Raw genomic sequence first — 26,599 nt, 5'->3', positions numbered from 1 at the left:
ATATTCGATCGCACGTGTATTATCACAATGCATATGTAAACTTTCTTTATCTATGTCAATAATAGAATATTGATTTCACCAACGGAGTAGGGAACTGTATGAAAAAATATTTATAATATAGGGTGTTGACACTGTGTGCTGGTCATAAATAAGTGCACAAACATCATAAAAGAGAATGCCATTCAACAAGAAATTTACAGAGTAGATTTTAATAATAAGTCATGAATGACAGCACAAATATAAAACATCTAATGGAGTAATATTGTTGGCTAAGACCATTTCATTATTGTAACATTGATACAAGTTTTAAATCAAAACACATTATTACAGTAATCATATAAAAATATACATGTTATTATTTGTTCAATTATATAGTGTTTTACATACATAAACATTCAAGTTCCTTCTGTATGGAGGGGAGAGGGGAATTATAAGTACCCTATGTAAACTTGTGTGAGCACTGGTGAGCATGTGCAACCAACACATATGAATATGATAGGATAATTCTAAAATGTTTAGTTTTAAACTTTGTTTGTAGTGGGCATTTTGTAATTGAAAGTACATATTTTATAATTTAAAGGACAAGGTCCTGTAAGTGAACTACTGTATGTCATTTTTACACAAAGATGGTCCATAAAGCCATGTTGGGGTCTAAAAAGGCTTAAAGGAAGATACTTGATTTCATCCTCATGTTTTTTAGCACCCTAACTGTGTTTGAACAAAAGATTAGTGTTAAGGCGTCTCGTTTTGCTGATACTGATATAATCAATTACTCTTACTAACATGTTAACATTTATTTAGATTGGCATAAATAATCGTTTGCTCAGCATCCCAAAAATTCTACAAAGCCAAAAAGCTATTGATGATGTTCACATACCTCCCACTGATGGAATGTTATTCATCATGAGGATCACACTTTTATCATGCAATATACATACATTTAGACAATAATGCTTTTATAAACCACCAAGTCTATTTTAAATGTACATTAAGATTCAATTATGTTTCACTATTGTTAATCACCATTTAATAACAATGTGTCCAAGATCGCCTGTGTGGTTTACTACACAAGCGAAGTAAACCATGCAGACGCTACCGGGCACGAAGTTGCTAAATGGTGATGAACAATGGTGAAACATGATTGTATCCATTTCAACACGAAAACAAGCTAAAGATCGCCGAATTCACATGATTATTTCATGAGGAATGTCATCAGTTAGTCATTGGGCCATTCTTCGGTCACGTGTGTGACATAACTGGGGGTATTTCACACTAATGCTCCTGTGCCTGCTTTATAAATAAAACAGATAACACCATATATTTTGCATGATAGTTACACTAATGTCTATACTCTTCAAAAATATTTTTATTTTTTTTTTACGTTGTGTTATTTTCGTGTCAGGGGTCAACAAAGGGTCGGTCACGTGTGTGACATCAGACGGATGCAAGTTTTTGGATTTTAAAATTCATTTCTAAATTTCTGTGAATGTACAAGGACCTACATATTCATACCAAATGTAGTAAAGCATTGATATCTTACAATTACAATGACACCAACATTGACAAGAAACATTCATGCCTAGCTATGTTAATTGGGGGTTTGATACTCAACGTTTGGTAACGTGTGTGACATTTGGTTTTGTTCGTCTGAATGTCACACACGTTACCAAACTTTTGGGTGAACAATTAAAGTATTTTATAAAAGCAAATTTGTTTCCAAATTTATTTATTATATGCCCTATAACCAACTAAATGTATTATTTAGGGAAAAACAGTGGTGTCATGTCAACAATCACTTCATACAAACCTTCCATTAAAACTGAAATAACCGGATGGTGACACAGAAATCCATATTCTTAGGGGTAGGGGTAAAACATGGGTCAGTTTTTGCTCTTTTAAAGAATATTTCAGGTGATGTTGAGCTAAAACCTTGTGTTTAGGTTCATTTTGTGATTTACTTTTATATGGCAACTACAAATCGGGTAAAAATTACATGTTTGGATTTTTTTCTTCCATAAAGTCCATTTTTAGCCTATTTGTGTGTACAATCAAGGTTTTATCACATTTGTGAGGACACAACCACAAAATGATACCATAGCAGCAAGGTATCAAGAATGTTGGTACTTATTTTGGTGTCAGTGGATAGAGGAGACCCATAGCTATACATTGATACCAAATTCAACATCATAGGGTGCTCTTAATGGAATTCCATGGCGGAGTTTGTACGTCACACACGTTACCAAACTTGTCACACACGTGACCCCGGTCACGTGTGTGACTTGTTAATAATCATGAATTACGTAAAAACTAAGAATAATAATTTCCATTTAGGAAGCTGGAATGGAGGGTATAATCAGTCTACCTTTTGACATAAAATATGAAGTTCAGTTAATAAAATCTTTTCTGATGGTAAAAACAATTGCATGTTTTTGGTCACGTGTGTGACATAAAAAACCAATTAATTTGTTTCGTTAATTACGCGATTGTTGTGGTTTGAAAAAATTTTCAACAGTTCTGATTTGTTTTAGTGGCGTCATAACAGCATATTTTTCAGGAAATTAAAAAAACATAATAATAACAAGTTAAAACTGCAGTAAGTGTTAAAATGGCCCAAAAACCTTACTTTCAGACCCAAAACTAACAATTATGTTAATTTATGCAAATTAGGGTGTTCGGCGATTAATTTTTCATGAAATTACAGTTCTTAAAACTTTGAACTATACTTGTCACAAAAAAGTTTAAAAATAAATGATACCTACAATTTGATTTTTTTCAAATTAGTTTCATTTTCTGAAGAATGGCCCCATTGTTACTCAACCTTACAAGAAGATCAGTAATTTCTCTGTTGATATCACCAATAAACTACAAATAAAATGGCAATGCTTAGCTGCTACCTCCATAATAATACTGAATTCAACCATGTAAGCATGTATACACAAACAGGTTCCAGGCATGACGAATTTTACACGCTTACATGTATACACGCTTCCGATTACTGTTATATACCTCATCTACAGATTCGCCATCTGATTGGTTAAAAGCGTGGGCATAATTTTGAATATGCCCCAGGCATAGTTCTGCGTGTGCTTTGTTCAGAGCGTAAAATGATATTATGCACACGTTAATGTTTTCGCACGCTATAATTACGAGGAAATCGCAGATTGTAATCTGTGCCATTCACATTGAAACTATTAATTTCTCTTCCCAAAATGGATGCTTTTAACCGAACAGATGACAAGAATCTTAAGATTTGGTATATAAAAATAAAAAGCAGTCAATAAAATTGTGGATTCATTAACAATGGTTGCCTCCTGTACAAAGGTATAGGAAGAGTTGTTGGAACGATTGTAATGCACATCTATGTTATTTTAAAGGCCTATTCATCGATCTGCTGAACCAGATCGCCCTGAGCATCAAAAATTCAGATTTTTGCATCTTTGGAATGAGCATTTATATATATGCTACTGAAGCAGAAAAATGGCAAATGTCAAAGCAATCTGATAAAGACAAGATAGAACATGAAACTGAAGTCAGATAGAATAAGAGTATATCCAGGCCTTGCCGTTTGAGGCGAGCGATAGCTCTCGCTCGCCACCACTCGCCCAAACTCAATTTCTAGCGAGCGATTTTCCACTCACCATTGACAATAAATATCGCTCGCTGTCAATCACCCAAATTGAATCTAAATTACATTCAAGTTTTAGCACTTCCAATGTATTCAATTTATCGTAATAAATTAGTCTTGATTTCTGAAAGACAGGATGTCAGCAGTGCGTAAGTGTGTCATACTAATTGCTCTTTCAGACCTAGAGAGTGATTCGACCACTAGCGAGTGATTTGACCACTGGCAAGTGATTCGATTACTCGCCTAGCATCAAGGTAGCGAGCAATTGACCACTCGCCTTTGAAATCTAGATGGCAAGGCCTGTATATCCGTACTTTTATTACTTATTTACATGTCTTACGCAATAGCCATGATATATATTAGATCGGCCTATTTATAAAATAGTTGATCATTTGGTAGTACAGTTGAACAAAATATTTTGTACAGAAAAATCGCAGGCCTATAATTCTCTTCAAAATTACTGGCACAATTTCTATTAAACAGATTATAAACATTTAATTTGTAGTAATAAACAGCTAGGGCCTAAACATATCTTTACATAAAACTTGCACAAAACAAAACAACACTTGACAACTTTTCTCTGCTACAGCGATAAGCAATGAAAACCCTAAAATATGAAGATCAAGACTCTTCATCCATAAAATGATCATAACTGTCATTGCATGTACGCACCATAATTGGTCAAAATAAGTTGCATGCTGGTCCAAAATTTTGTTTTGATATTCCATTTAAAATCTACACCCCCTGAATGGGAGATTAAGATTAAGTCTACCATAGGGGGTGTATGGATTTCAAATGGAATAGCGTTTACGGCATAATACTTGGCCTGCCCCAAGCTGGGAATCCCAAATAAAGAAATACATGAGAAGTAGCAGGACATTTTGTGGAAAACTTTGGCGTGTGTTCCCAAATGGGCTATTCCAATTGAAATCCATACACCCCCTATGAAAGACATGATCTTAATCTTCGACATAGGGAGTGGAATTTCAAATGGGTGACTCCCATTTGAAATCTACACTCCCTGTGTGGGAGATTAAGGTCATATCTTCTATAGGGGATGTATGGATTTTAACTGGAACAGCCCATGGGCTGAGCACGACCCAGTCAAAAGTTGGACAGAGACAGAAAATCATGTTTTAAAATTCTGTCTGTAATAAACAACCTCTCTAATAAACGCCCCTGCAATATTTCACTAAAACAGTGACCAAAATGCAAACATTTCCAGGCCATATCGTGAGAGTAAGTTTAAAACTTGCATCAGTGCAGCTGGCATCACAATCACTAAATTGCATGGACAAAACCAATTGTATCCAAATAATTGCCAAATTATGGTCGAATATTACAAATGTACCAATGAAAAATTATATTCTTGCTTAAAGTGCACTTATTGGATTTTAACCCAAAAACGAACCAGAAGTGGATCATACTTTCAATTTTCGCTCCAATTTTTAAAACTTTTTTCACTGAAAATATGCTTTTAATAAATGCCCCCTTTTGAAAAAAATTGCTCACCCTGGGTATTTATTACAGACTACAGTATTTCAAACTATTAATTTACATTATATTTTTTTCGCCAATATAAATTAATGGTACACATAAAATATGATGTGTTTTAAACACTATAAAAATTACTATGTTAAATATCCTTTCGTATACCATTCTTGCGTAAAGTTATTTATTATTATCATAATTATTAATCAATAATTATTTGTTAGCAACTACACAGAAAGACAATGAAATAATGACATCACAATGATCATATGATCCGATTCAAGTACTGTTTATGAGGGAAATTTTCATTTCAGGTTTCAAAGTTTCTTGCAATTACAATCGGTGCAAATTTAAAGCTTGGAAAAATAATCTGAAAGCCGGGTTTAATGTGTGTATGTAGTAGCCACAGAATTAGAGAAGGAAAACTGGGACTCCTATACCGGCATGTACAAATCGCGCCATCATCAGCTATAGGGAGAAAATTGGGGGCATTCGGGTCCTTGCTGACGGTGCACGAAGACGAACGAAAACAATTCTGTGTCTCATCTGAAGCGTCTTGGGGTACTGGCATGCAGTTTGCATCAAGTGTGTCTCTCAAATGCACCCATCATCCATGTTGCATTTGCATGACAACTAATACCTCGAGCGCTCCAGCCTGTATCAAGATGGTGGTTCTCCTTCTCTAATTCTGTGGTAGTAGCTCTTTGAAACCATGAATGACAGACCATTTAAGTCTTTAGGATGTGGCCTTGTTCATAGTCATTCCTAAGAATTTGTGACAATTCTTGGCACATGTGTACCCAAACTGCATAACTTTTTGTTTTCATTTCACTGAGAAGTGATATTGTTATTTTAAACGAGACTTGAATCAAATCATGGTCATCCCCAAGCTGAACACTATTAGTGACACCAACCAGTTATACTACCTCTATCCTTCATATAACACATTTAACTGATTCAATATACATTTGCTTACAATGTAATCCACATATGTCACACAAAGAGATTAGAATAGGGAAGAACTCATACCTCTGTGTGTAATGCTATGGGAATCCTGCCATATTGGAATGTTATGTTTGGGTACCAAAATAGTTTGGCATTACTCAGCGAAGGCCCAAAATTAAACCATAATCTGTGGTTTGCCCCATGTAGCACTTAACACACACAATCAGCACAATATATAACATGCATGCGAAACATGTATGCACTTAAGATTTAAGTTTTCCAGGACCATGCCAAAACACCCCAGAGGTACACTATTGCCCTCCCCTCACTAAGATACACACAATCATGGTGGAGTATGGACTCCCCTAGTCTAATCTCCTTGGAATAACATATCTAAGTATAGGTTTCTAAAGCTCTACACAATTAGGAAGAAAACATTGTTACAATTATTATCATGAAATGTACAGCATGTGAAGAGTCTAAGCAGATACCTCTTAAGAATTATCATTGTTTTACCTACACTTCTGATATGTTAATATTTGGCAATATGTCTGGAAACTATCAAAGTATCTTTGGATACCAATCAGTCTGGTATTTTTACGACAAAAAGCAGTTATTTCCTATTTTCAACAGATCAATACAACTCATGTCTAATTTTCACAAGTTTTAACTTGTGAAAAGAGAAGTAGTTAAAACTACTTCTCTTTAAATCTAGAGAAAAAACATTGGATAAACTAGCAGCGTGAAGACTGATACTGGACTCTTGACATTTTTGACATTTGCTCAAAATGTACCTTTTTCAGAGTCTTGATGCTGCAAGCTATGTCGCTGCTAAACCAAGACTCTGAAAAAAGTAACTCAAGTTGAGAAACTGACTTTCAACATCACTGTAACTTGCACAGTAAAATATCACACCATCAAGTGAGAAATTGAATGTGGGGTGTACAATGTACACTGTACATCAAGTTCATCAACCCATCAAGCCTAACAAAAATGACGGGATTCAATGGTTATATGGTTTAGCAAAATATGTGTCTGGTTCCAAATTCCTGACCATTCCTTCATTTCACTTTTGGAAGTGCATGAATGAAAATTTCTGGGAACTTCAGTTTAACTACTTTTTTTACACTCCCACAACACCCATCAATGAAAAAACCCTGTTGTTTCCTGTAAACTATATAAAATAATGATTAACTTGGATCAAAGATGTGCCGATGTCACTATTTTGGAACTAAGGTAGGTTTTGCAAATTAAAACTATCTTTGCTACCAACCCCAACTATCTGATCTAGGTTGAAATTGGAACCAGACCAACAAGACAGCTATGCTCAAAGACTATTGACTGCTTTACATTCCTAAATGTGCATATCATACTAGGCAATCTCTAGGAGCATAGGTTTTTTGGGACTTAACTTCAGTTGCTTATCAGAAAAGCGATATCTGATTGATAAGTCGCTAGTCAAGTTGCAAGCTGTAGACTTGAAAGCAACTTTGTCGCTACATCACTAGCCACAACTGAATGCTGGTAGCGATTGTAAAAACACTACCAGCATTTGATTGCTTGTGCGATTTTAAATTGCATGCTGACTGCTGGTATGATATGCCCTTCAAGAATAAGCTGTTTACTTTTGTAATGAAATCGCCCCAGGTATTACAAGCAGTGTCCAGCCTAGATATTATTTTTTACTACTGACAAACTACAACACATTATCAAGGCTTATTCAACAGAGCCATACACATGAAGTCTTCATAGCTAATCTGTATTGTTCCGCTCATCTGCGTATCTCGTTGCCTAAATGCGTCCGTCAACGACCTCATGAGTACGCATATCTGGATGAAATCGTCAAGTTTGAGAGACTGCCTGGCTTGAATGTCATACCTGCTGATTATCATGTTGGAAAACGGCGCAGAGACTCGGAATCCCATTTCATTTAGAGCTGTAAAAATAATGATTGCACAACAGTTAACTCTCTCAACACACAAACTATCTAACTTTGTATTCTTTTAAACCCTGGCTACAACCACTATTTTACCTGCTCTTGCAATGTGAATTAACACCAACCTTAACTGATCAAACACAAACCCTGTTAAATCAAAATGGGATATATTCTAGTTGAAATCTACACACTCCCTGTGGAAGACACAACCTTGGTCTCCCACACATTGATTGTATATATTTCAAATGGAGGTTCCATTCAGGTTATCCCATTTGAAATTCATACTCCCTGTTGGGAAGATTAAGGTCAAGTCTGTCATAGGTGTATGGATTTCAACTGGAATATCCCAAATTACCTTTAAATTCTGATGTATTTTTTTATTTGGATTAACTAACTAAATTGAAATTCATAATTACAATAAATTTTCCGCTGAAATGAAGTTCAAAAATATCATCAATAACCATAACCCACTACCCAACATTCTTTACCAAGAATCAAATGCATACATGTAGGGCATTCTAGAGCTACATCAATTTTTCCCAGTTTATGCTACATACCTTGATAGAGTTCCCCAGAATCTATATTCCCTGATCTGTTCTTGTCGTAACGTTCAAATACTCCCCTCCACTGAGTAATGTAAGCCCATAAGGCACCAAATTCCCTCAGATCTATTGTACCACTATTGTCCTTGTCAAACAGTCCTGAAAATAGCAACGCAAATTAATGTGAATTGAAATTCAAGAAGCTGTAATACAAATCGGAGCATACTAGTTCTTAGTTGATTTTATGGTAGTAGTGAAACTCTCACATGGTGAGGTCTAAGGCCGAGCCATCTAATTCCAAGACTCTAGATAATCTGCATCCACCCACACTAAACTGAGCTCAATAACAAATTTATTACATTCAAATGATACAGAATCGCACACAAAAGGTCCTCTTTAAGCTTTTAGAACATTTTGAGATTTCCTTTCCAAATCGTCAAGCTGATAGACCCTACTAGTACAACACAATGTTCAGTACATAACAAGCTTACCTATGTATAAATGACAGCAGCAAGAGAGCCTGAGGTGAAACTACATGTAATTACACAGAATCTATAATACCCAATGAGGTAGAACCAGAGAGTACCAACTCCGACATGTTTGTGTGTCTCTCATGTGGGGTAAAAAAGTGTGTTGTTGTTTGGATTCTGTGAGTAATTTTGCTAAAAATGCAGTAAACCTTTGTAACGCTCAAAATTAAAGATACAAATTATTGTTCGATTTCAGACTCTTGTGGACAACTACCAGAGGTATATTTGCCCGTCATGAGTAACAAACCAAAATGGCAGATATACCATAGGCCTACTGTTAGTGTTACACACAGTGCAATTTTGAGTCGGTACTCTTTGGGTATAATCTCTATGGTGGATATACCACAGTGTTACACACAGGGCAATTTTGAGTCTGTACTCTTTGGGTATAATCTCCTTGATAATATCTAAAAAGACATTTGAATGTACTTACCTATCATTAGTCTACAAGTTTCTGGATTGAAGTGTGACCAATTAGCATTAGTTAATGCTTGCTGTAACTCTAGGGCTGTTATCTGTCCAGACTTATCTTGATCAACAGACTGAAACCAGCTGTACACAGTGGGATCCATACCTGGAGGTGGACCACCTGTATGTAGAGAAGTTAAGTGAAAATATGATATGCCATACATGTGACCAGCTCCTACAAAACCCGGAACAAGTCGCCAAAATCATCTATATCTTGAAAAGTATTGATGCTATTTATATATTGTTGGTATCATTTTAAAGCTTATGGTCTAGTGCTTACAGTTTTATTCAAATCATGAAATGTTATAAATGTGACTTGTTCCTGGTTTTGTCAGAGCGGGTCACATTAATATGTATGGAGGATGTGATCCCGGTGTGGTCACTCAACATTTTTAGGGCTTGTCCGCGGATAAAATTGTCTGTGAAATTGGAAAAAAGGGGTGTTTTATCGCACAAATGTCCACGAAATTGAAAAAAAAGGGGTTCTTATTATTTTCTCCCGATCCCGTGGATAGCTGGCCAGATAAATAAGATCCCATGATCAATATTGTTCTTGGTTCTATTTCGTGCGTAGCCTTAGCATAGATTCGCGGAAATTTTGCAATAGCCAATTTATATGCAAGGGGTACTACATGTACTTGAATTCTGTGATGCCCTGGTAATTACTGAAAAAAAACCACATTCATAAACGCCTCGTCCTTGAAATGTTGAAATAGGGCCAAATAGCAAATGTGTCCTCGGAATCTAAAAAATAGGGGTGTTTCAGAGTACCATTTTGTCCTTGTTTTGGAGTTAAAAAGGGGTTAAAATTTCATGATTTGTCCTTGAAATCGACTGCAAAATGGGGTAATTTGTACTTGTGGTAACAGTCCTACGTGTCCCCCCTGCCACCGGGGATGTGATCAAACATTTGCATGATTATAGTTTTTTGTTGTTGAATAGTTGGTCTTTTTACATACTTTATTTTATTATAATACATGTAGTAGTAATGGTTACTTTTCTTCATATCAAGACACATTGCAGAGTAAGCCTAACTCCTTTGCGTGAAATCCTAAACTACCGGAGGGGGTATGAACACATTACTTGGTCCTTTTTGAAACTCACTCTCCCTCTGTGGAAGATTCAGGTTGAATCTTTCACAGAGGGTGTATGAAATTCAAATGAAGCTGCCTTATGTGTTCATTCCATTTAAAATTCATACTCCCCCTGTAGAAGATATTTCCAAAATCTTCCAAAGGGGGAGTGGAGATTTCAAATGGAATAGTCAATAGCCCTTTGTCCTCATTTTGCTGGATCTGGTTATATACTGTATAAGTGGTAATTTTCACGTACAGTTATTTTCGCGATTTGGAGTGAGAGACACATTTTCGCGAATGTTATTTTCGCGATTGCCCAGTCCTTCCCTATACTTGTAATACATTATTGCATACATTCACGAGGTGTTATTTTCGCGGTTGGAACTCTAATCGTGAAATTCGCGAAAATAAAACCCTCGCGAAAATTACCACTTATACAGTACATGTACAAATATATTAAGTTGTAGATTTTAACATACATGTAATATTATTGTGATTTGATTCCATGGCTAGTTCTGAAAACTACAGTAAATATTTTATTACTTCCGTGGTCCGGCTTCCGTGATGATCGGCGATCGCGTAGAAGTGACAAGGTCTCCTACCACACGCAGCGCCGACAACCAATGGGTCCACTGTCTTGTTGTCAAGAGCATTGATCAGCCAATCAGTGTGACTGTTTATCTTTTCTGTGCTTACGCTTGGCGCACAGCTCAGACTACGGAAGTAATAAAAAATTATCTATAATATCAATGGAACAGAAAGATTTGTCGCTGTTTTGGCATAGTGTCGTATGACGATTTTTGGGCAAAATGAGTTATATAAACTTTCAAAATCTATGAATGAAACTCTATATTATATTCACAAAGTTTTGAGACCTCAATGTAATTAGTTAATGAGATATGGCACTAGTTAGTATGCTACGACATGGTTTTTATGTAACACCCCCCCTAAATCTTCATTCTGTGTTTTGGCATACAGTCGTATCATAGTTGTATCATGATACATCGCCATAGGCCACCATGTATCTGCAGTTTCCTATTGTTTTGGCATACTGTCGTATCACATGGCGTATCATATATTTTTACATAGGTTGTCAAATTTTGCATATTTTGGCATACTGCCGTATGAGTTTGCAGATTAATTACTTCTAATTAGTGAATGAATAAAAAGTTTGTATTAAGTTGAGAACAAAGACAAATATATATTATTGATCATATTCTTTGATAATAATAAACATATTTTACTTTGGTGCTCTCCAGTGAGTCTTCAAAAATTGGAAAAACTTTAAATGCGATTTTCTCAAAACGGCATTTTTCGTCATACGACAGTTTGCCAAAAACAGCGACGGATTAATATATTATACCTGGTTGTGCTCCTGGATACCCCGCTGGTGGTGGGGCACCATACTGCCCTGGTGGTGGGGCACCATACTGCCCTGGTGGCGGAGCACCATATGGTTGTTGGGCTGGTGGGGCACCATATGGTTGTTGGCCCGGTGGAGCTCCATACGGTTGTTGGGCTGGTGGTGGGGCACCATAAGGTTGTTGGCCAGGTGGAGCACCATATGGAGCCTAAAAAATAACAACAACAATGCGTGTTGAAAATGCATTTATTTAAATCTTAAAAATGTCTCATTGAAATTCCTGAAACAGGATAGATGTAATGTATGCGGCAAGACAGAGCCACAACTCCTCCCCATTGCGCATCATTTGAAGGAAATCACTGGAATTCCTTGCACCTGCTTGTGTGTTTTAAATCAAAACTAGGCATCTTTTAAATTTTTATAAGGAATTACTATGCAATACTACTACCGTATTCACTCGATAGTTAGCACATGTGCTTCCTATCGAGGGCTTTTGAAAACGTGCAAAACCGAAAAAAAATGAACAGCGCCATCCACAAAAGTGACAAAAGTGTAAAGGGTTTTGAGCAAATCATCGATACACATAGCTATATACGAACAATTAAACCTACAAATTAGTGTGTTAACTACATTAGCTCAGTTGGTAAAGCGACAGAATTTGAATCATCTTAAGAAGAGCGAACTGAGCAGGAGTTCGAGGCTCGTTATAAACTTTTCCGTTGATTAATTTTTATTTTGGGGTTTGAGCTTTTCTTGATAAATTTAATCTTCTTTTGCTTTGTTTTTCATTTTGTTTCTTTATTGTTTCTTATTTGCTTTATTTTGTTTTGTTTTTTCTTTTTTTTTTCTTCTTTCTATTCATACTGGGGTCATGGGCTGTTTATTCAACAATGTAGTTGGGTATGCCCTCAATGTTAAAATGAGGTGGTCATGGTCCTCTTTGCCATTACACGCTACAGAAATTCCATATTTTTCAAAGGCTCTGATGATGGTTCCTTCTATCAAATGACTATCATTGAAGACTGAGTTCGCAGTCTATTTCAAAATACTGACTTCGTTTTACATCAAGAAGGACACAATAACTGCGACTTAAACGTGATATGGACATGCTTTTTAACCGCAAAGAAATCTTTTGCATTTTATAATTTTAACCTTATCCATTATACTTTTATGATTTTGTGCAATAAAAAAAATAAAAAAAACAAAGAGCGTGTTTATAGTGAGCCAGATTATGCGGTATTTAGCTGGACTGCCACGCAGTCTATATTTGTTTATGTTTTTACTAACCATTGCAAATCTAGACTGCGCGGTAGTTTAGCTAAATAACGGAAAGATTGTCTCACTATAAACACGCCATTGTGTGTAAAATCCCGCTCGATTCAATTGTGCCTGTTACATTGTGTGCTTTATTGAATCAGGGACCTTGTATAGAGGCCCTGCATGAAATTATCGATTGGCTCCAGACAAAGGATTTGAACCGGTGTCCTTCACCGTAGTTATGGCGGAGTGCAGTCCATTCAATCAAATGCTGTCATCAACCTATTTGATCGTATTGCAGGGTTATGTGTGTGAGACGAACTGTCACGGTAGATTGCAATCATGCTTTTATTGAATGCATTTGAGTAGTCCTCCATATTTACGGGATGATACGTCACATGCAAGGCCTCTTTATGGAGGGACTGTAAACGGCTTCCACCCATTGTACCATGCGAGTTGCAGGTTTACTAATTATCCTCAGTTGAGCAAGCATGAATAATACGTTGATCAATATACCCTACGAATCCAAGCACAGTTACAACACAGTGCGTGGCTTGTCTTGTACATTGCGAAATGAGCCTACATGTTTGCCTATAATGACAGACTCTAGAAATGCCAACATAAATCTTCAAAGAACATCATCTTAAGAATTATTTCAGTATCGAAATCAGTAGGAATACCAAGCGTACGGTGTACACATTCCAGAAAAAATATAATTTTGTTTGTTCTAGCATTCTGTATCTCCACAAAATTATTACATTTGGGTCAGTCCATATCAAAACAGATTGAGTGTACACCCACCCTCTTGGATTTTGCTCTCCTTTGGCTCAGGGGTACCTTTCATTGATCCCTAGGTGAGGTCACAAGAAAAAATTCAAATTCCATTTCGTTTATGAATGGCGGGCAATCAAAATTTGGCGACCTCGACCAAAATTGGGAATTTAAGGGTCCAAATGACAAAGTGCTCTCTTTGAGGGCACTTTCTTCTTAATTGAATCAGTTGTGATCCTCTTTTGAATGTGGTCACTCACTGGCTGTGTCTGAAATACCTAATGCCAAAAAAGATAGATTTCGGATTTTCGTTGGGATTTCAGAGGGGGTCAAAATCAGCACTTCGTACTGTTCAATCAAATTATCTTGATTTTGAAGGACCCATGATAATGTCACAGTGCACTTATAGGTCCTAATTATGTTCAGAATGGATTAACCATATGCCAATGTCTATGAGCAATTCAAAAAAAAGAGAAATTTCTAGACCCCTACAGAATTTTAGGCCACCCCTAAAGTGGTTCAGCCACAAATGGCGCTTAAAATCGGCAAATTTTGACCCCTAATAACTTTAGGTGTACACCAGATATGAATTTCTAGTCTTTTGCATCTGAAAGAATGTAGTTTAATGTTACTAGGAACATAAGATTTGTTTTGTATTTTTGTGTTTTAGTATTAAGTTGACGCTTTCAAAAATAGTCATTTTTGCCTAACATACCATGCATACAGGATACGGTACAAAATGCCAATTTTAGTATAATATTTTTTTATATTTTTGATCACTTTATAGCCATTTGTATTATTTATCCTGATATTTCAAGTTGCTTTTGAGTCAAGTAATAAGAAAAAACTACTTTCTAATCCTCTGTATGGATTTTTTAAGGGGTCAAAATGCACTTCCTGGCAACGATGCACATGCAAAGTACAGGTTATGGGGGTCAAATGTTCAGAATGCTCCCAATTATGTCAAGTAATATATCAAATTACTCGTATGGTCATGAGGATTCCAAAAATGTATAGTTTGTTATGTGTCAGACCTTTCAGGAGGGCGCTATGACGAAAAATGTTCATAGGTCAACGACCTTTTTGAATTCTGACCATAAACAACGTCTGATTTTGGTAATTTTGGTGTGTAATTATATATGTTTTCTTACATGAGAAATACAACTAAGCAAATTAATAAACTAAACAAGGAACCGATGACCCTCTTTTGCAACATGGCTGCCAAAAGCATCCATATTGTAATAAGGAGGTAATTGGTTCCTTGTACAGTTTTTTAAGTTGCGTAGTTGTATTTCTCATGCAAGAAAACATAATTAGACACCAAAATCACCAAAATCGGACGTTGTTAACTATGTAATAACAGGATAAATAAGACAATTTGCTATAAAGTGATCAAAAATAGAAAAAAGGGTATGTTGAAATTGACATTTTGTACCCATAACCTGTACATTATTAGTCAAAATTGGGATTTTTGGGACCATCAACTTAATATCAAAACACAAAAATACAAAACAAATCTTATGTTCCTAGTAACATTAGACTACATTCTTTCAGATGCAAAAGACTAGAAATTCATATCTGGTGTACACCTAAAGTTATTAGGTGTCAAAATTTGCCGATTTTAAGCGCCATTTGTGGCTGAACCACTTTAGGGGGCCTAAAATTCTGTAGGAGGTCTAGAAATTTCTCTTTTTTTGAATTGCTCATAGACATTTGCACATGGTTAATCCATTCTGAACATAATTAGGACCTATAAGTGCACTGTGACATTATCATGGGTCCTTCAAAATCAAAGATAATTTGATTGAACAGTACGAAGTGCTGATTTTGACCCCTCTGAAATCCCAACGATATTCCGAAATCAATCTTTTTTGGCATTAGGCATTTCAGACACAGCCAGTGAGTGACCACATTCAGAGAGAGGGTCACAACTGATTTAATTAAGAAGGAAATGCCTCTCAAAGAGAGTGCTTTGTCATTTGGACACCTTAAATTCCCAATTTTGGTCAAGGTCGCCAAACTTAGATGGCCCGCCATTCGGAAACGAAATTGAATTTGAATTGTTTTCTTGTGACCTCACCTAGGGGTCCATGAAAGGTACCCCTGAGCCAAAGGAGAGCAAAATCCAAGAGGGTGGGTGTACACTCAATCTGTTTTGATATGGACTGACCCATTTTGTCTTCAAAATCTTATGTAAATGATTTTCCATGCTACACAGAAATTGTGTTCGACAATGGATAGACATTTTACACAATTTTACATAACTTAAAAAAGATATTGGAATTTTTTATTTTTTTATTTAGTAGGGCAACATGAGTAAATAATAAAATTCAAACATAGCGCACTCGGCGCAACTTGCATACAATCGAAGGTCGAAAAGATAATCTGATAACAATAGCTTGACAATAATCTGTTTCCAGTCCCTGATTAAATGGCCAAAAATACGCCAACAATGACATAACAGCAAGCCAAAGACGAATTTTGATCACCAAGTGGGTTGGAGAAGTATATGGAAGGACATTACATACAATGAAGGGAACCAGACATAGACCTACTGTACATATTTCGATGAGCATAACAAACACCAATTGGTGTCGTATGACCTTTGACATGCATGCATTCTTTTGTCGAGAGTGACATGGTCTTTCAATTCGTGCTGAGTGTCCTTGTCAGACTTGACTATGCATCAGTGGTCATGAAAGGATTCAATTAACCTCTGCCCCAGTAATCCCAAGCAATTGTCTGAAATTGCTCCTCGGAGATGTATCATGATAGTCATATAACGACCAAAAGATAAATGACTGACTATCATTGAGGACTAAGTTCCGCAATCTAGGTGAAGCTGAGTCCTATCAAAATCAAACAGGAAACAATTTCGTGCCTAATTTTAACACCGGGATTTTTTTCAAATGCATATCCAAGAACTATGTTTTTATTCATTTTTTTTTATTCAACATTACTGAAAAAAAAAAGTTTTTTATTTGACCGAGAATTTTCAAAGAAAAAAGGCGTCTTTCTGAATTGTGCTGAGTTCAACATGTATCGACCGACTTTTAGCACGACTATGCGTAACAATTCGCAAGGGAAATGTTACGTGTAATCCGATTATCACTGTCAGCTGGATCACGCTTTTGAGTTCTGCACCACGATCGATATGATCGCAACACAAAGTCTATGGCATTCAACGCCATTTATTGTTCTATTGTGTCCCAGCAGCTATGTCTGCCATTGAGGTGTAGCATGCATGTGTGTAGAAATGCATGAAATTGGATGTAGGGGTGAAATTTTAAAGTTGATCCAATTATTCGCCAGCGAAGTGTTACGTGTAATCCGATTATCACTTTGTCTATTAGAACGAAATGAGCGTATTTATTTGCCTTCAAAAATGTGCGTGATCCAGTTACCAAGGAGTTATGTAACCACTCCACTTTTAATCCAACTGATCTCTAATTGTTCCTTTGGTAAAAATAAATAAATAAATAAATAAATAAATAAATAAATAAAAAGCCCACAAAAAAACCTTCAAGAATTGTCAAATGTAGGCCTATATTCGTAGTTAAAAAAAAGACCTGTAAAACAAACATGGCAGAGAAAAAAATCTAAATAGTGAAATACTGAACAGATTTGAACTTCATCGAGTCTCGAAGTCCGGCGTTTTCCAAACTGAGCTAATGGGGTTCAGACATACATTTGCAGGTTGAATTGTTCGTATATAGGTATGTTTTGAATAAATAACACATGACCCCAGTATGAATAGAACAAAAAAGAAAGAAAGGAGAAAAAGAAAAGAAAAAACAAAACAAAACAAAATAAAGCAAATAAAAAACAATAAAGAAACAAAATGAAAAACAAAGATTAAATTTATGAAGAAAAAGCTCAAACCCCAAAATAAAAATAAAGCAACGGAAAAGTTTATAACGAGCCTCGAACTCCTGCTCAGTTCGCTCTTCTTAAGATGATTCAAAGCCTGTCGCTTTACCAACTGAGCTAATGTAGTTAACACACAAATTCGTAGGTTTAATTGTTCGTATATAGAGCTATGTGTATCGATGATTTGCTCAAAACCCTTTACACTTTTGTCACTTTTGTGGATGGCGCTGTTCATTTTTTTTCGTTTTTGCACGTTTTCAAAAGCCCTCGATAGGAAGCACATGTGCTAACTATCGAGTGAATACGGTATTTTATTAACTCATCTTCCAAATTTTATTACGCCCAAGCAACTGGTAATTACATAGCCATAACACGGTCACCCAGCCACTGTGCGACACTGGGAACCAACATTTTTAATGAACCCATTATATTCCTTTCATATGCTCGAATATTTTGTGCAGCAGTGTCATATGATAGGATAAGAGATCATGTGTGTAATTTCAACCAATAAAAATCAATAGATGTATGCAGCCCTCGAATTAAGGATCTGAAGGGGCACAGCAACTTTTTTAGGGCAAGTTGATAATTGCCTTGGATTTTCACTGAAAAGGCAAGGCAGCACGGCAATCTATATAAATAAAAGGAAGTCGCTAAATCTTGTCCAGAAGCAGGCTCTGAGATGATTTGACTTTCAGCTCTGATTTATTCGTACATTGATCGGGTACATATTGCCATTAAACCATCTGACGTTCATTTTGCAAAACTATTCAATCACTATGGAAATAACAAAAAAAATGGTCAGTTGCTAGGCCGTTGAGGTCAATAACCTTATGGGTCTTAATGTTGGCTTACCGCGCGTAGGCCTACCCATGCGTACGTTTGTCTGGGTGTGTACGTGACTGACTTCTTCTGTGAGAATTTGGGAAAGGGGGGGGGGGGGCACACTCGAAGTTTTTGCCGCCACCTTCTTGAATGGCAACGAAGCACCATTGTGTCGCGCGCCGTGCAGGGGGTTGTGTCCCCTCATAATTGGAAACTTGGTCAAAGTAAAGGCCTTGAAGCCATTTCGGGGGGTCATTGAGTGTAAGCTGATGGGGTCATGGGGTCATTGGGTGACAGATTTGCAAAAAACTCCACTTTTCAGAGGGAATGTTAAAATGTAGCCAACAGGGACCAAATTAGTCGTTAACTGTTCAGTATTAGCCCGAAAAGGTTAAATGTTACGGGGTGGGTGAACGTCCACACTTTGGGAATTAAGTGCAGCCCGCCCCGCAATTAAATCCTGGCTACGATATAGGTTTAGCTATTAACAATACTTAATCGCTTATAATGTTTTGCAGCAACTTTTAAACATGTTTCTTACATGTTTTATACTATTTTAACCCGGAATTCAAACGTTTTCTTGCGACCTCTTCTAACCTTAATGTTTTATGTTTGTTGGGATAAAGTTAAAATCAATCATTCTGTCACGAGCTGTTTCAAAAGTAATCTGAGGGATTGAGTGAGTAGGCCTAACAACATTATCACAGGTCTGGATAATTATGTTTATCAAGCTAACATGATCATTACTATACTGGATGAATAATCTACACCAAGAAACCATGATTATCATCACCGTTTTATGTTTACTAACCACTCCCGTTTACTAACCGCTCCCGTTTACTCAACTAGCGGGGACCCGTGCGAAGCATCCATGTTATTATTGTAATATCCCGCTAGTTTGTAATATTTCAAAAGGGCATCATGGCAAAAGGGCATCATGGCAACTGTTGAAAATTTGAGAAGGGCACCAAGGCAATTTTTCAAAAGCAAATAGATGCATTGCTGTCAGCTGAATTCGACACCAAAGTAAAATTCGACTCACAACTTTACACTAAAACTAATCTGATTGCTCAAAAAACCTGCTTATATAATACAACGCAATCAAAAATCAACAGTTTAATTTACTTAAATTTTGCGATCCCTAGTTCTGAGCTGCAAAACGGACTCGAAACAGCGATGAAACAGCTGTAACTTTGATAATAATATTGATCAAATTCGCCGGGATAAAAACTATTTCGTTCAAACCATATCTAGAGATGGGCTCACATGTACAAGATAAGACGATACCGGAAGGGTATCGCCATCGGTTTGCAATGGGCAGTCAATGTTTGCTAATCGAGAGATCAATTGATTCGCCCAGCGCTCGGATTTTGTTCACGACACGAGGAAGCTTAGTTACTAACAGCGTTTCTGATTGGTCGATAGTACGCTGAAGGTATTTCTCTGACCAATCGGAAAAATGAAGTCTCAACTTTACACTAAAACTAACTTAATTGCTCAAAAACCCAGCTTAAATAATACAAAGCAATCAAAAATCAACAGTTTAATTTACTTAAATTTTGCGATCACACAGATAATGCAGGGCTGTCAACTCTCACGCATTGGCCGCGAGTCTCACGCATTGGGTCACTTTCTCACGGTCTCACGCTAAGGTAGTATAATCTCACGCCTACGTAGTAAATCTCACGCAAAAAGCTGGGACATGAGTAAAATCTCACGATCGTCATGAATAATTTGTGGCCCCCGCTTTTCACATTCTCGGCGCCGTGGCTCAAATAATCATGGTACAAAATGAACATTGGAGTCGGCAAATCCCGGTACGCCTGTCTCACGCCAAGCAATTCCAAAAAGTTGACAGCCCTGGATAATGTATAAAAGCCGATGTGATTGGCTGAATATGTAAGCTTACGTAGGGGTAATGAATATTAATTCACAACAAACTATTGTGTATACTGTGATTGATAGCTGGGTTACGATGCTCAAAATAGCGATTGTGTTCAAGATTTTCGATTTAATTTTCCACAATTTTTCGGGGTTTTAACCAGTACTTGTTAATGATTTATAATGAAGGGGCAGAGCTGGGGCACCGACGGCAACTTCATTAGAGGGCACGTCAAGTGACTGCCGTCGGTAAAGGACATATTTTGAGGGCATTACGGCAGTGGGGGTGGGCACCCACGTCCCACGGCAATATGCTGTCGATGCCGTGGGTTAATTCGAGGGCTGGATGTATGCAAAATTACCATATTTAGGCGTCTATCAATTTGCCGATGATTGTGCTCAATCATTAGTGCATTGTCAGTAGTACCGTACTTGCTGCGTGATCAATTACTGGCATTGTGCACTGATTGGATAATCACAGTACCTACTAAATATTCATATCGAGCCATCTATGAGTCATGCATGGTTGTAAATGTCCGGTGCACAGTGTAAAGTTTTCGTAATGATTGATGCATAAAAACTAGTTGGCTGAATATTTTTGATGAAAGTCAACCTTTGACAAGATGTAACTTTGCTACGGAAAGTGCTATGACAAAACGGTTTTCAGTTTTGTCTTTCTTTACTCAAGGGCTTTAATTTGATATAAAATGATGTGGTTTGATGGCAAATTTGAATTCACCTTTCAAAACAGCATAGTCTCATGAGACATGATTTATGATAGTGCAGCTTTTCTATGTGGAACTGCTATCACAATCCCTCTAAAATTCCATACATGTGTGCGATTATCTCATCACAAAAATAAATATATTTGGGTCAAGTGAAGTATAGACAACATATTATGTCGGTTTCCTTTTGTAAATATGTATTGTGTTTGGGCCCCGGTTTAGGCCAACTTGGCCGACAAGAAATAGAAATGTTAATGTGTTGTGCGGATGTGGCGTGCGCTGTGGCCTGTGCATGTGTGGTTGTCGAATGACAATGTATAAATGAACATGATTGTGACTGACAAATTATTATTAGGATTTGTAATCTTTTATATGACTCAATCTTGTGAAGTTAATTATCAACTAATGGGCGTGTCCTCCCTTGTTGTCGTAGTCTAGATGATTATTGCAACAGTGCAAACCTGCCAAATTCAGCAGGCCAGTTTTTAGTTGTCATCGCTCATCATGTAGTGATCGTGCAGACGCACACAATGGGAGCCTGGCAATTCTTACTCGGGTAAGAAAGTACTTTAGTTTATAACAATGACGTGAGGAATCTTACCTGTCCTCCGTATCCTGGATAAGCCATTTTTAATCACTATTTCTGTCCGGAATTCTGTACCGTACGATGAATCGAGCCCACTGCCCACTGGAAACTATATAATACACGGGGCTAACGTTCAGCAAATCCCAATTGCTAGTCTATTTCACCTCGTTTTAACGGGCGTTTTTTAAATACCGCAATTAGGGGCTGAGCAATATTGTACCCCGGGGTGATGAATTCTCAAAATGGTCTGCCAAAACATCTTTTGACGTGCCAAAAACCTTTACCCCCCACTCTTTTGATGTGCCAAAAGTCTTTGCCCCCCCATTTACACATGTAAGATTTTGGTGAACCCGAATTAAAAGAACCCATAACTTTTGTAGCCAGCTACCCAATACTGCTTGTGACTGAGTTTGGTTGAAATGCGATCAAGGATGTGGAAGTAGTAGCAATAGCTGCAAATTGTGAGAAAGAAAGAAGAAATGGCAAGAAAGAAATAAGTTAGGCTGCCCGCCTAACTTAAGGGAAGCCGGGTATGAACGTTTGGACAGTATTTATTGTGGGACATTAGAGCACATCAGACATATCGAATTGCATTCTGAATACGAAGAATGTCCTTCTGATATCAAATAATTTTGATTTTTGAAATTCGCAATGTAATACACATTTTATGGCAAGTCATTAAAAATTGATATTTTTGATATTTAACAGTACTTGAAGTAAACTTTATAAATCTGATGATTTATACTTAAAGTATGTGTAGGTGGGATGAAAAGCCGACGATCAATTGAACATTTTGACCTTTCGTATTGAAGATATGGATTTGTTTTCCCCAAAACACCAAAAAAAATTAGGTCTTTTTGGGAAAAAATCCATATCTTCAATATAAAAGGTCAAAATTTTCAATTGATCGTCGGCTTTTCCTCCCAGCTACATACACTTTAAGAATATATCATTAGATTTATAAAATTTACTTCGAAGACTGTAGTCTGTTATAGGCCTATATTAAAAATTTGAAAAATATCAAATTTTTATAATTTGTCATAAAATTTGTATTATATTGTGATTTTCAAAAAATGAAAATTATTTGATATCAGAAAGACATGCTTCGTATTTAGAATGCAATTCGATACGTCTGATGTGCTCTCATGTCCCACAAAAAATACTGTCGCAATGCCATAAACGCTCATTCTAGATCCCTTAAAAACAGAAAGAAAGAATATAGAAAATGTCAGAAATAAAGGCGTAAGCTAGACAATTTATTTGTCAAAGATTAAAAAAAAGCGTGATTATGTGTATTACACTGCTCCGTGGCCACTGTTGTAATTACGTTCTGGTATACCAGAACAAATTCAAATTTGGCGATATTTTTGCTAAACGAATTAATCTGCAAGAAATTTTTTGGTATTTTTGGTACATGAACATGCAGCCAGAGGTTTCCTGTGGTATAAAAATCTCAACTTTTTTGAAGAAAAGTGGGGGGATCAGGCTGTGGATCACGAAATGCCCCTTTAACCCATTTTTTTCTGAAATACGTTACATGATAAATGAGTCGATTAATACTTTGGGTATAGTTTGTTTTATAATCTTCGTTTACGGGCAAAGATAATTATGGACATTGCACATATGCACGGTGAGATAAGGCAGGTATTGCACAATGAAGATAAATCCTCGCTAGTCATGCTTTATTATTTGTCATCCCTACTCGTTCCCCATGGCCGGTTAGCTCAGTTGGTTAGAGCGTCGTGCTAATAACGCGAATGTCGTGGGTTCGATCCCCATACTGGCCAGAATATCACTTATTTTATTGCATCATATCATAAATATCTAATGGAAGAAAACAAAATGGGTCATTTTTGTGCGACAAAATCTTTTATTTATTTACTCTTTTTTTGTTACTATTTTTGACCATATAAAAAAAGATGACCGGATTGACAGCCTCAATCCGGGAGCCTTTTGTCACCACCCCCTCCCCTATCAAAAATTATTAGCATAGCTCGTATTTTTTATACAAGGGTCATGATGCAGTCATGTCTACAGTAGAATTCATCTCGACCTTTGCAGGACTTAACCCCATTAAAAGCTATTAAACCAAGATAACACTCATTGAAACAGCTCAACTGATTAAATCGGATCTTCTCTGGTTGTGCACAAGTGTCTGTTTTCATGTGCGATATCGCAATAAAGCTGGTATTCATAGCTTCAGTTGGGTAACCGATTATAAAGGAAACGAAAGGAAACAATGGTATGTATGGCTTTGTTCACGAAATCAGACAATGGCGTGCTTTTTGTAAACCAGCATTCTTGAAAATGAGCAACATAATGATTGTTGACTTAACACGGTTTGGAAATAATTTCTTCATATTTTTGGTGTTATCTGTCGTTTACATGTCCTTCCTAAAACACAAAAGTACGACCCTCTCCAAACACCTAAATTAGCTAAAAATTTAGGACATGTTACAAAACTATATTGTCTAGAATTTTAGAAGAGTACTTTTAATATTGGCCGGTTATTTTTCACACAGCGACTTTAACTAGGCAATGTACTATTACCTATAACATTAACTAAAACACCAAAGTACGAATATTTCCAAACATCTAAATTAGCTACAAATTTAGGACATGTTAAAAAACTATATTTCCTAGAACTTTAGAAGAGTACTTTTAATATTGGCCGGTTATTTTTCACACAGCGACGTTAACTAGTCATATCCCCATACTTTTAACGTAGGGCTATTTGTAGAGGTCACGCGTCAATGGGAAAGAGCACTGTGTATTGTGTATAGGAAAACGGACAGTAACTGCAGTATGTACAAAGACCGGAGAAATATTTTAGAATTGTTTTTAGTAAACGCAGCACAATTTTAAATGCCCCTCAGTAAACTTTGACTCATGGACATCTCGGAGTGTCCACTATTATAGGCACCCGTTACCTGGCAGCAAACCCAAAACGTTTTTGACATCATTCGCAACAGAATAGAAAAGGTTGCCAGAAAACGTTTAAATGCTGGGTTATTTAAAGGGTATATAAAGGGTATAATTTATAAAACGTTTTCATAACATTCAAAAACATAACAATCTGTCCTTTTACCTTTTCTGTGTTTTACCATTTACCAATATTTAGTAAATTACTGTTAAAATCCATTAAAAGCATGGTATTTTATTTAAGATATATTTATTCACAATGTATAGTTTACTGGTAGTTGCAATCTACCCCAATTACTGGTATTTACCCACCCCCCTGACGACTAGTGTCACTCCCAACATCAATTATTGATGGTAGTAGTTGCACCTGCACTGTTTATACCCAGCTTGTTTCCTTGTTTGGTCAGATCAGGGAATGGTCACTCAGATTAATGCTCATTATTATTGTTGAATTAGTGGTCACACTTGTTGCAGCTTATCAGTAGCCTGGATCAGCAGGAGTGCAATTGTATCATTTTTCATAGAGCAATGATTGTTCAAAATGTTTAATGTCAAATGGTTCCTAAAAACCTTATTTGTGAACGGATTTCCATCGTTGAAAAAACAAAATATATGTTTAATATATTAATTATTTCATTAATAGCAAGTTCCTAAGTTTCCATCCATAAATAACCACAGAGCATTATCTGTTTACAAAATAAGTGTTTATTTCAGATTTCCAATTATAGCCATGTTATCAGTATACTGATAAAGGCCAAATCCAGACCTTCTGGTCATATTTACATTGTTATAGTCAAAAACGGATACTTTGTCCTGGTAGTCCCTGGCAACCCAGTCTGCATGTGGCTCAGTCGCAAACATACACGACAGAAACCGGCTGTGAAGGAGCCTATATGCACGTAAACAACTTTAATTCTTATTATAAAATCCGTTTTTGAGTATAATAGGAAAAAACTCAGATACCATGGATGGATATTGACTATATATTTAGAGAACTTTGCCCGGAATTTCATTGAAACATAATGGGATAGGTGGAAAACAATTGGACCAGTATTAATTCAAAAGAAAATATCCTATTTTGGTCAAAATTTAACCAATTTGAATATCTTGGGTGTCAATCTGGACTGAAAATGAGCCATTCGCCAGATTTCGTTGATTACAGCAAATTTCATCCATAAACAAAAACTTATTCAGCACATTTCATATCTACCTAAACTCTTGAACAACCTCATCTTTTTTTCTGAAAATAACCACATTTTGAAGGTTATCACAAGAAACTCATGCATATGCAAAATGAAGCAATTCCCTATTGCTAACTTGGTAAAATGCACACCTGTAGCCCAATCTTGTACGTCATAGCACCCAATTTTGGTTTGTTGTTTCAAAATATTGCAATTACACATAGTTCTTTCAAATATAAAACGCTAAAACCCAAATCTAGAACAATCGAACATAGCTGATCATTATATTTATAAAGATATAGCAAACTTTCCATGATAGAGATTTGACCCAAGATAAATTACACCTAAATTGAGTGTCAATTCAGTATTATACCCGCATGGCGGGAAAAAAAATCCCAAAATTTCAGTTGATTCCGATTTTGCGTTTGCGAGTTATGCATGATTATGTGTGGCACTGCCCCATAGGCCACTGTTGTAATTAATTTCGTTCTGGTATTGGCGATATTTTTGCTAAACGAATTAATCTGCAAGAAATTTTTGGTACATAAACATGTAGCCAGAGGTTTCCTGTGGTATAAAAATCTCAACTTTTTGAAGAAAAGTGGGGG

General features: G+C 36.5%; 1 protein-coding gene and 1 non-coding gene across 2 annotated transcripts; one reads left to right on the top strand and one right to left on the bottom strand.

Moving 5' to 3' along the window:
• Positions 1-3,530: 3,530 nt before the first annotated feature.
• On the bottom strand, positions 3,531-21,998 carry LOC140151125 (programmed cell death protein 6-like). Its single transcript, XM_072173348.1, has 5 exons — positions 21,904-21,998; positions 11,977-12,184; positions 9,503-9,658; positions 8,555-8,698; positions 3,531-7,997 (listed from the first exon to the last, which is right to left on the bottom strand). Exons 1-5 carry the CDS (start codon positions 21,928-21,930, stop codon positions 7,771-7,773), a joined length of 762 nt encoding a protein of 253 aa, XP_072029449.1. The 5' UTR covers positions 21,931-21,998; the 3' UTR covers positions 3,531-7,770.
• A 1,603-nt stretch (positions 21,999-23,601) lies between these two features.
• Positions 23,602-23,675, top strand: Trnai-aau (transfer RNA isoleucine (anticodon AAU)). The gene has a single exon. It is a non-coding gene; the product is annotated as a tRNA-Ile (tRNA).
• Positions 23,676-26,599: the final 2,924 nt, after the last annotated feature.

Source organism: Amphiura filiformis, chromosome 4 (genome assembly GCF_039555335.1).
Source record: "Amphiura filiformis chromosome 4, Afil_fr2py, whole genome shotgun sequence".
NCBI classification, from domain to species: Eukaryota; Metazoa; Echinodermata; class Ophiuroidea; order Amphilepidida; family Amphiuridae; genus Amphiura; species Amphiura filiformis.
This window is presented reverse-complemented; position numbering and strand designations above follow the sequence as displayed.

Excerpts from the sequence above, each read along its gene's own strand:
- LOC140151125 (XM_072173348.1), bottom strand. The coding sequence starts at position 21,930 with ATGGCTTATCCAGGATACGGAGGACAG. Across the intron at positions 9,659-11,976 it reads GTATCCAGGAGCACAACCAG|GTGGTCCACCTCCAGGTATG; the intron begins GTATAATATATT and ends CTCTACATACAG. Across the intron at positions 8,699-9,502 it reads AACTTGTAGACTAATGATAG|GACTGTTTGACAAGGACAAT; the intron begins GTAAGTACATTC and ends TGCTATTTTCAG.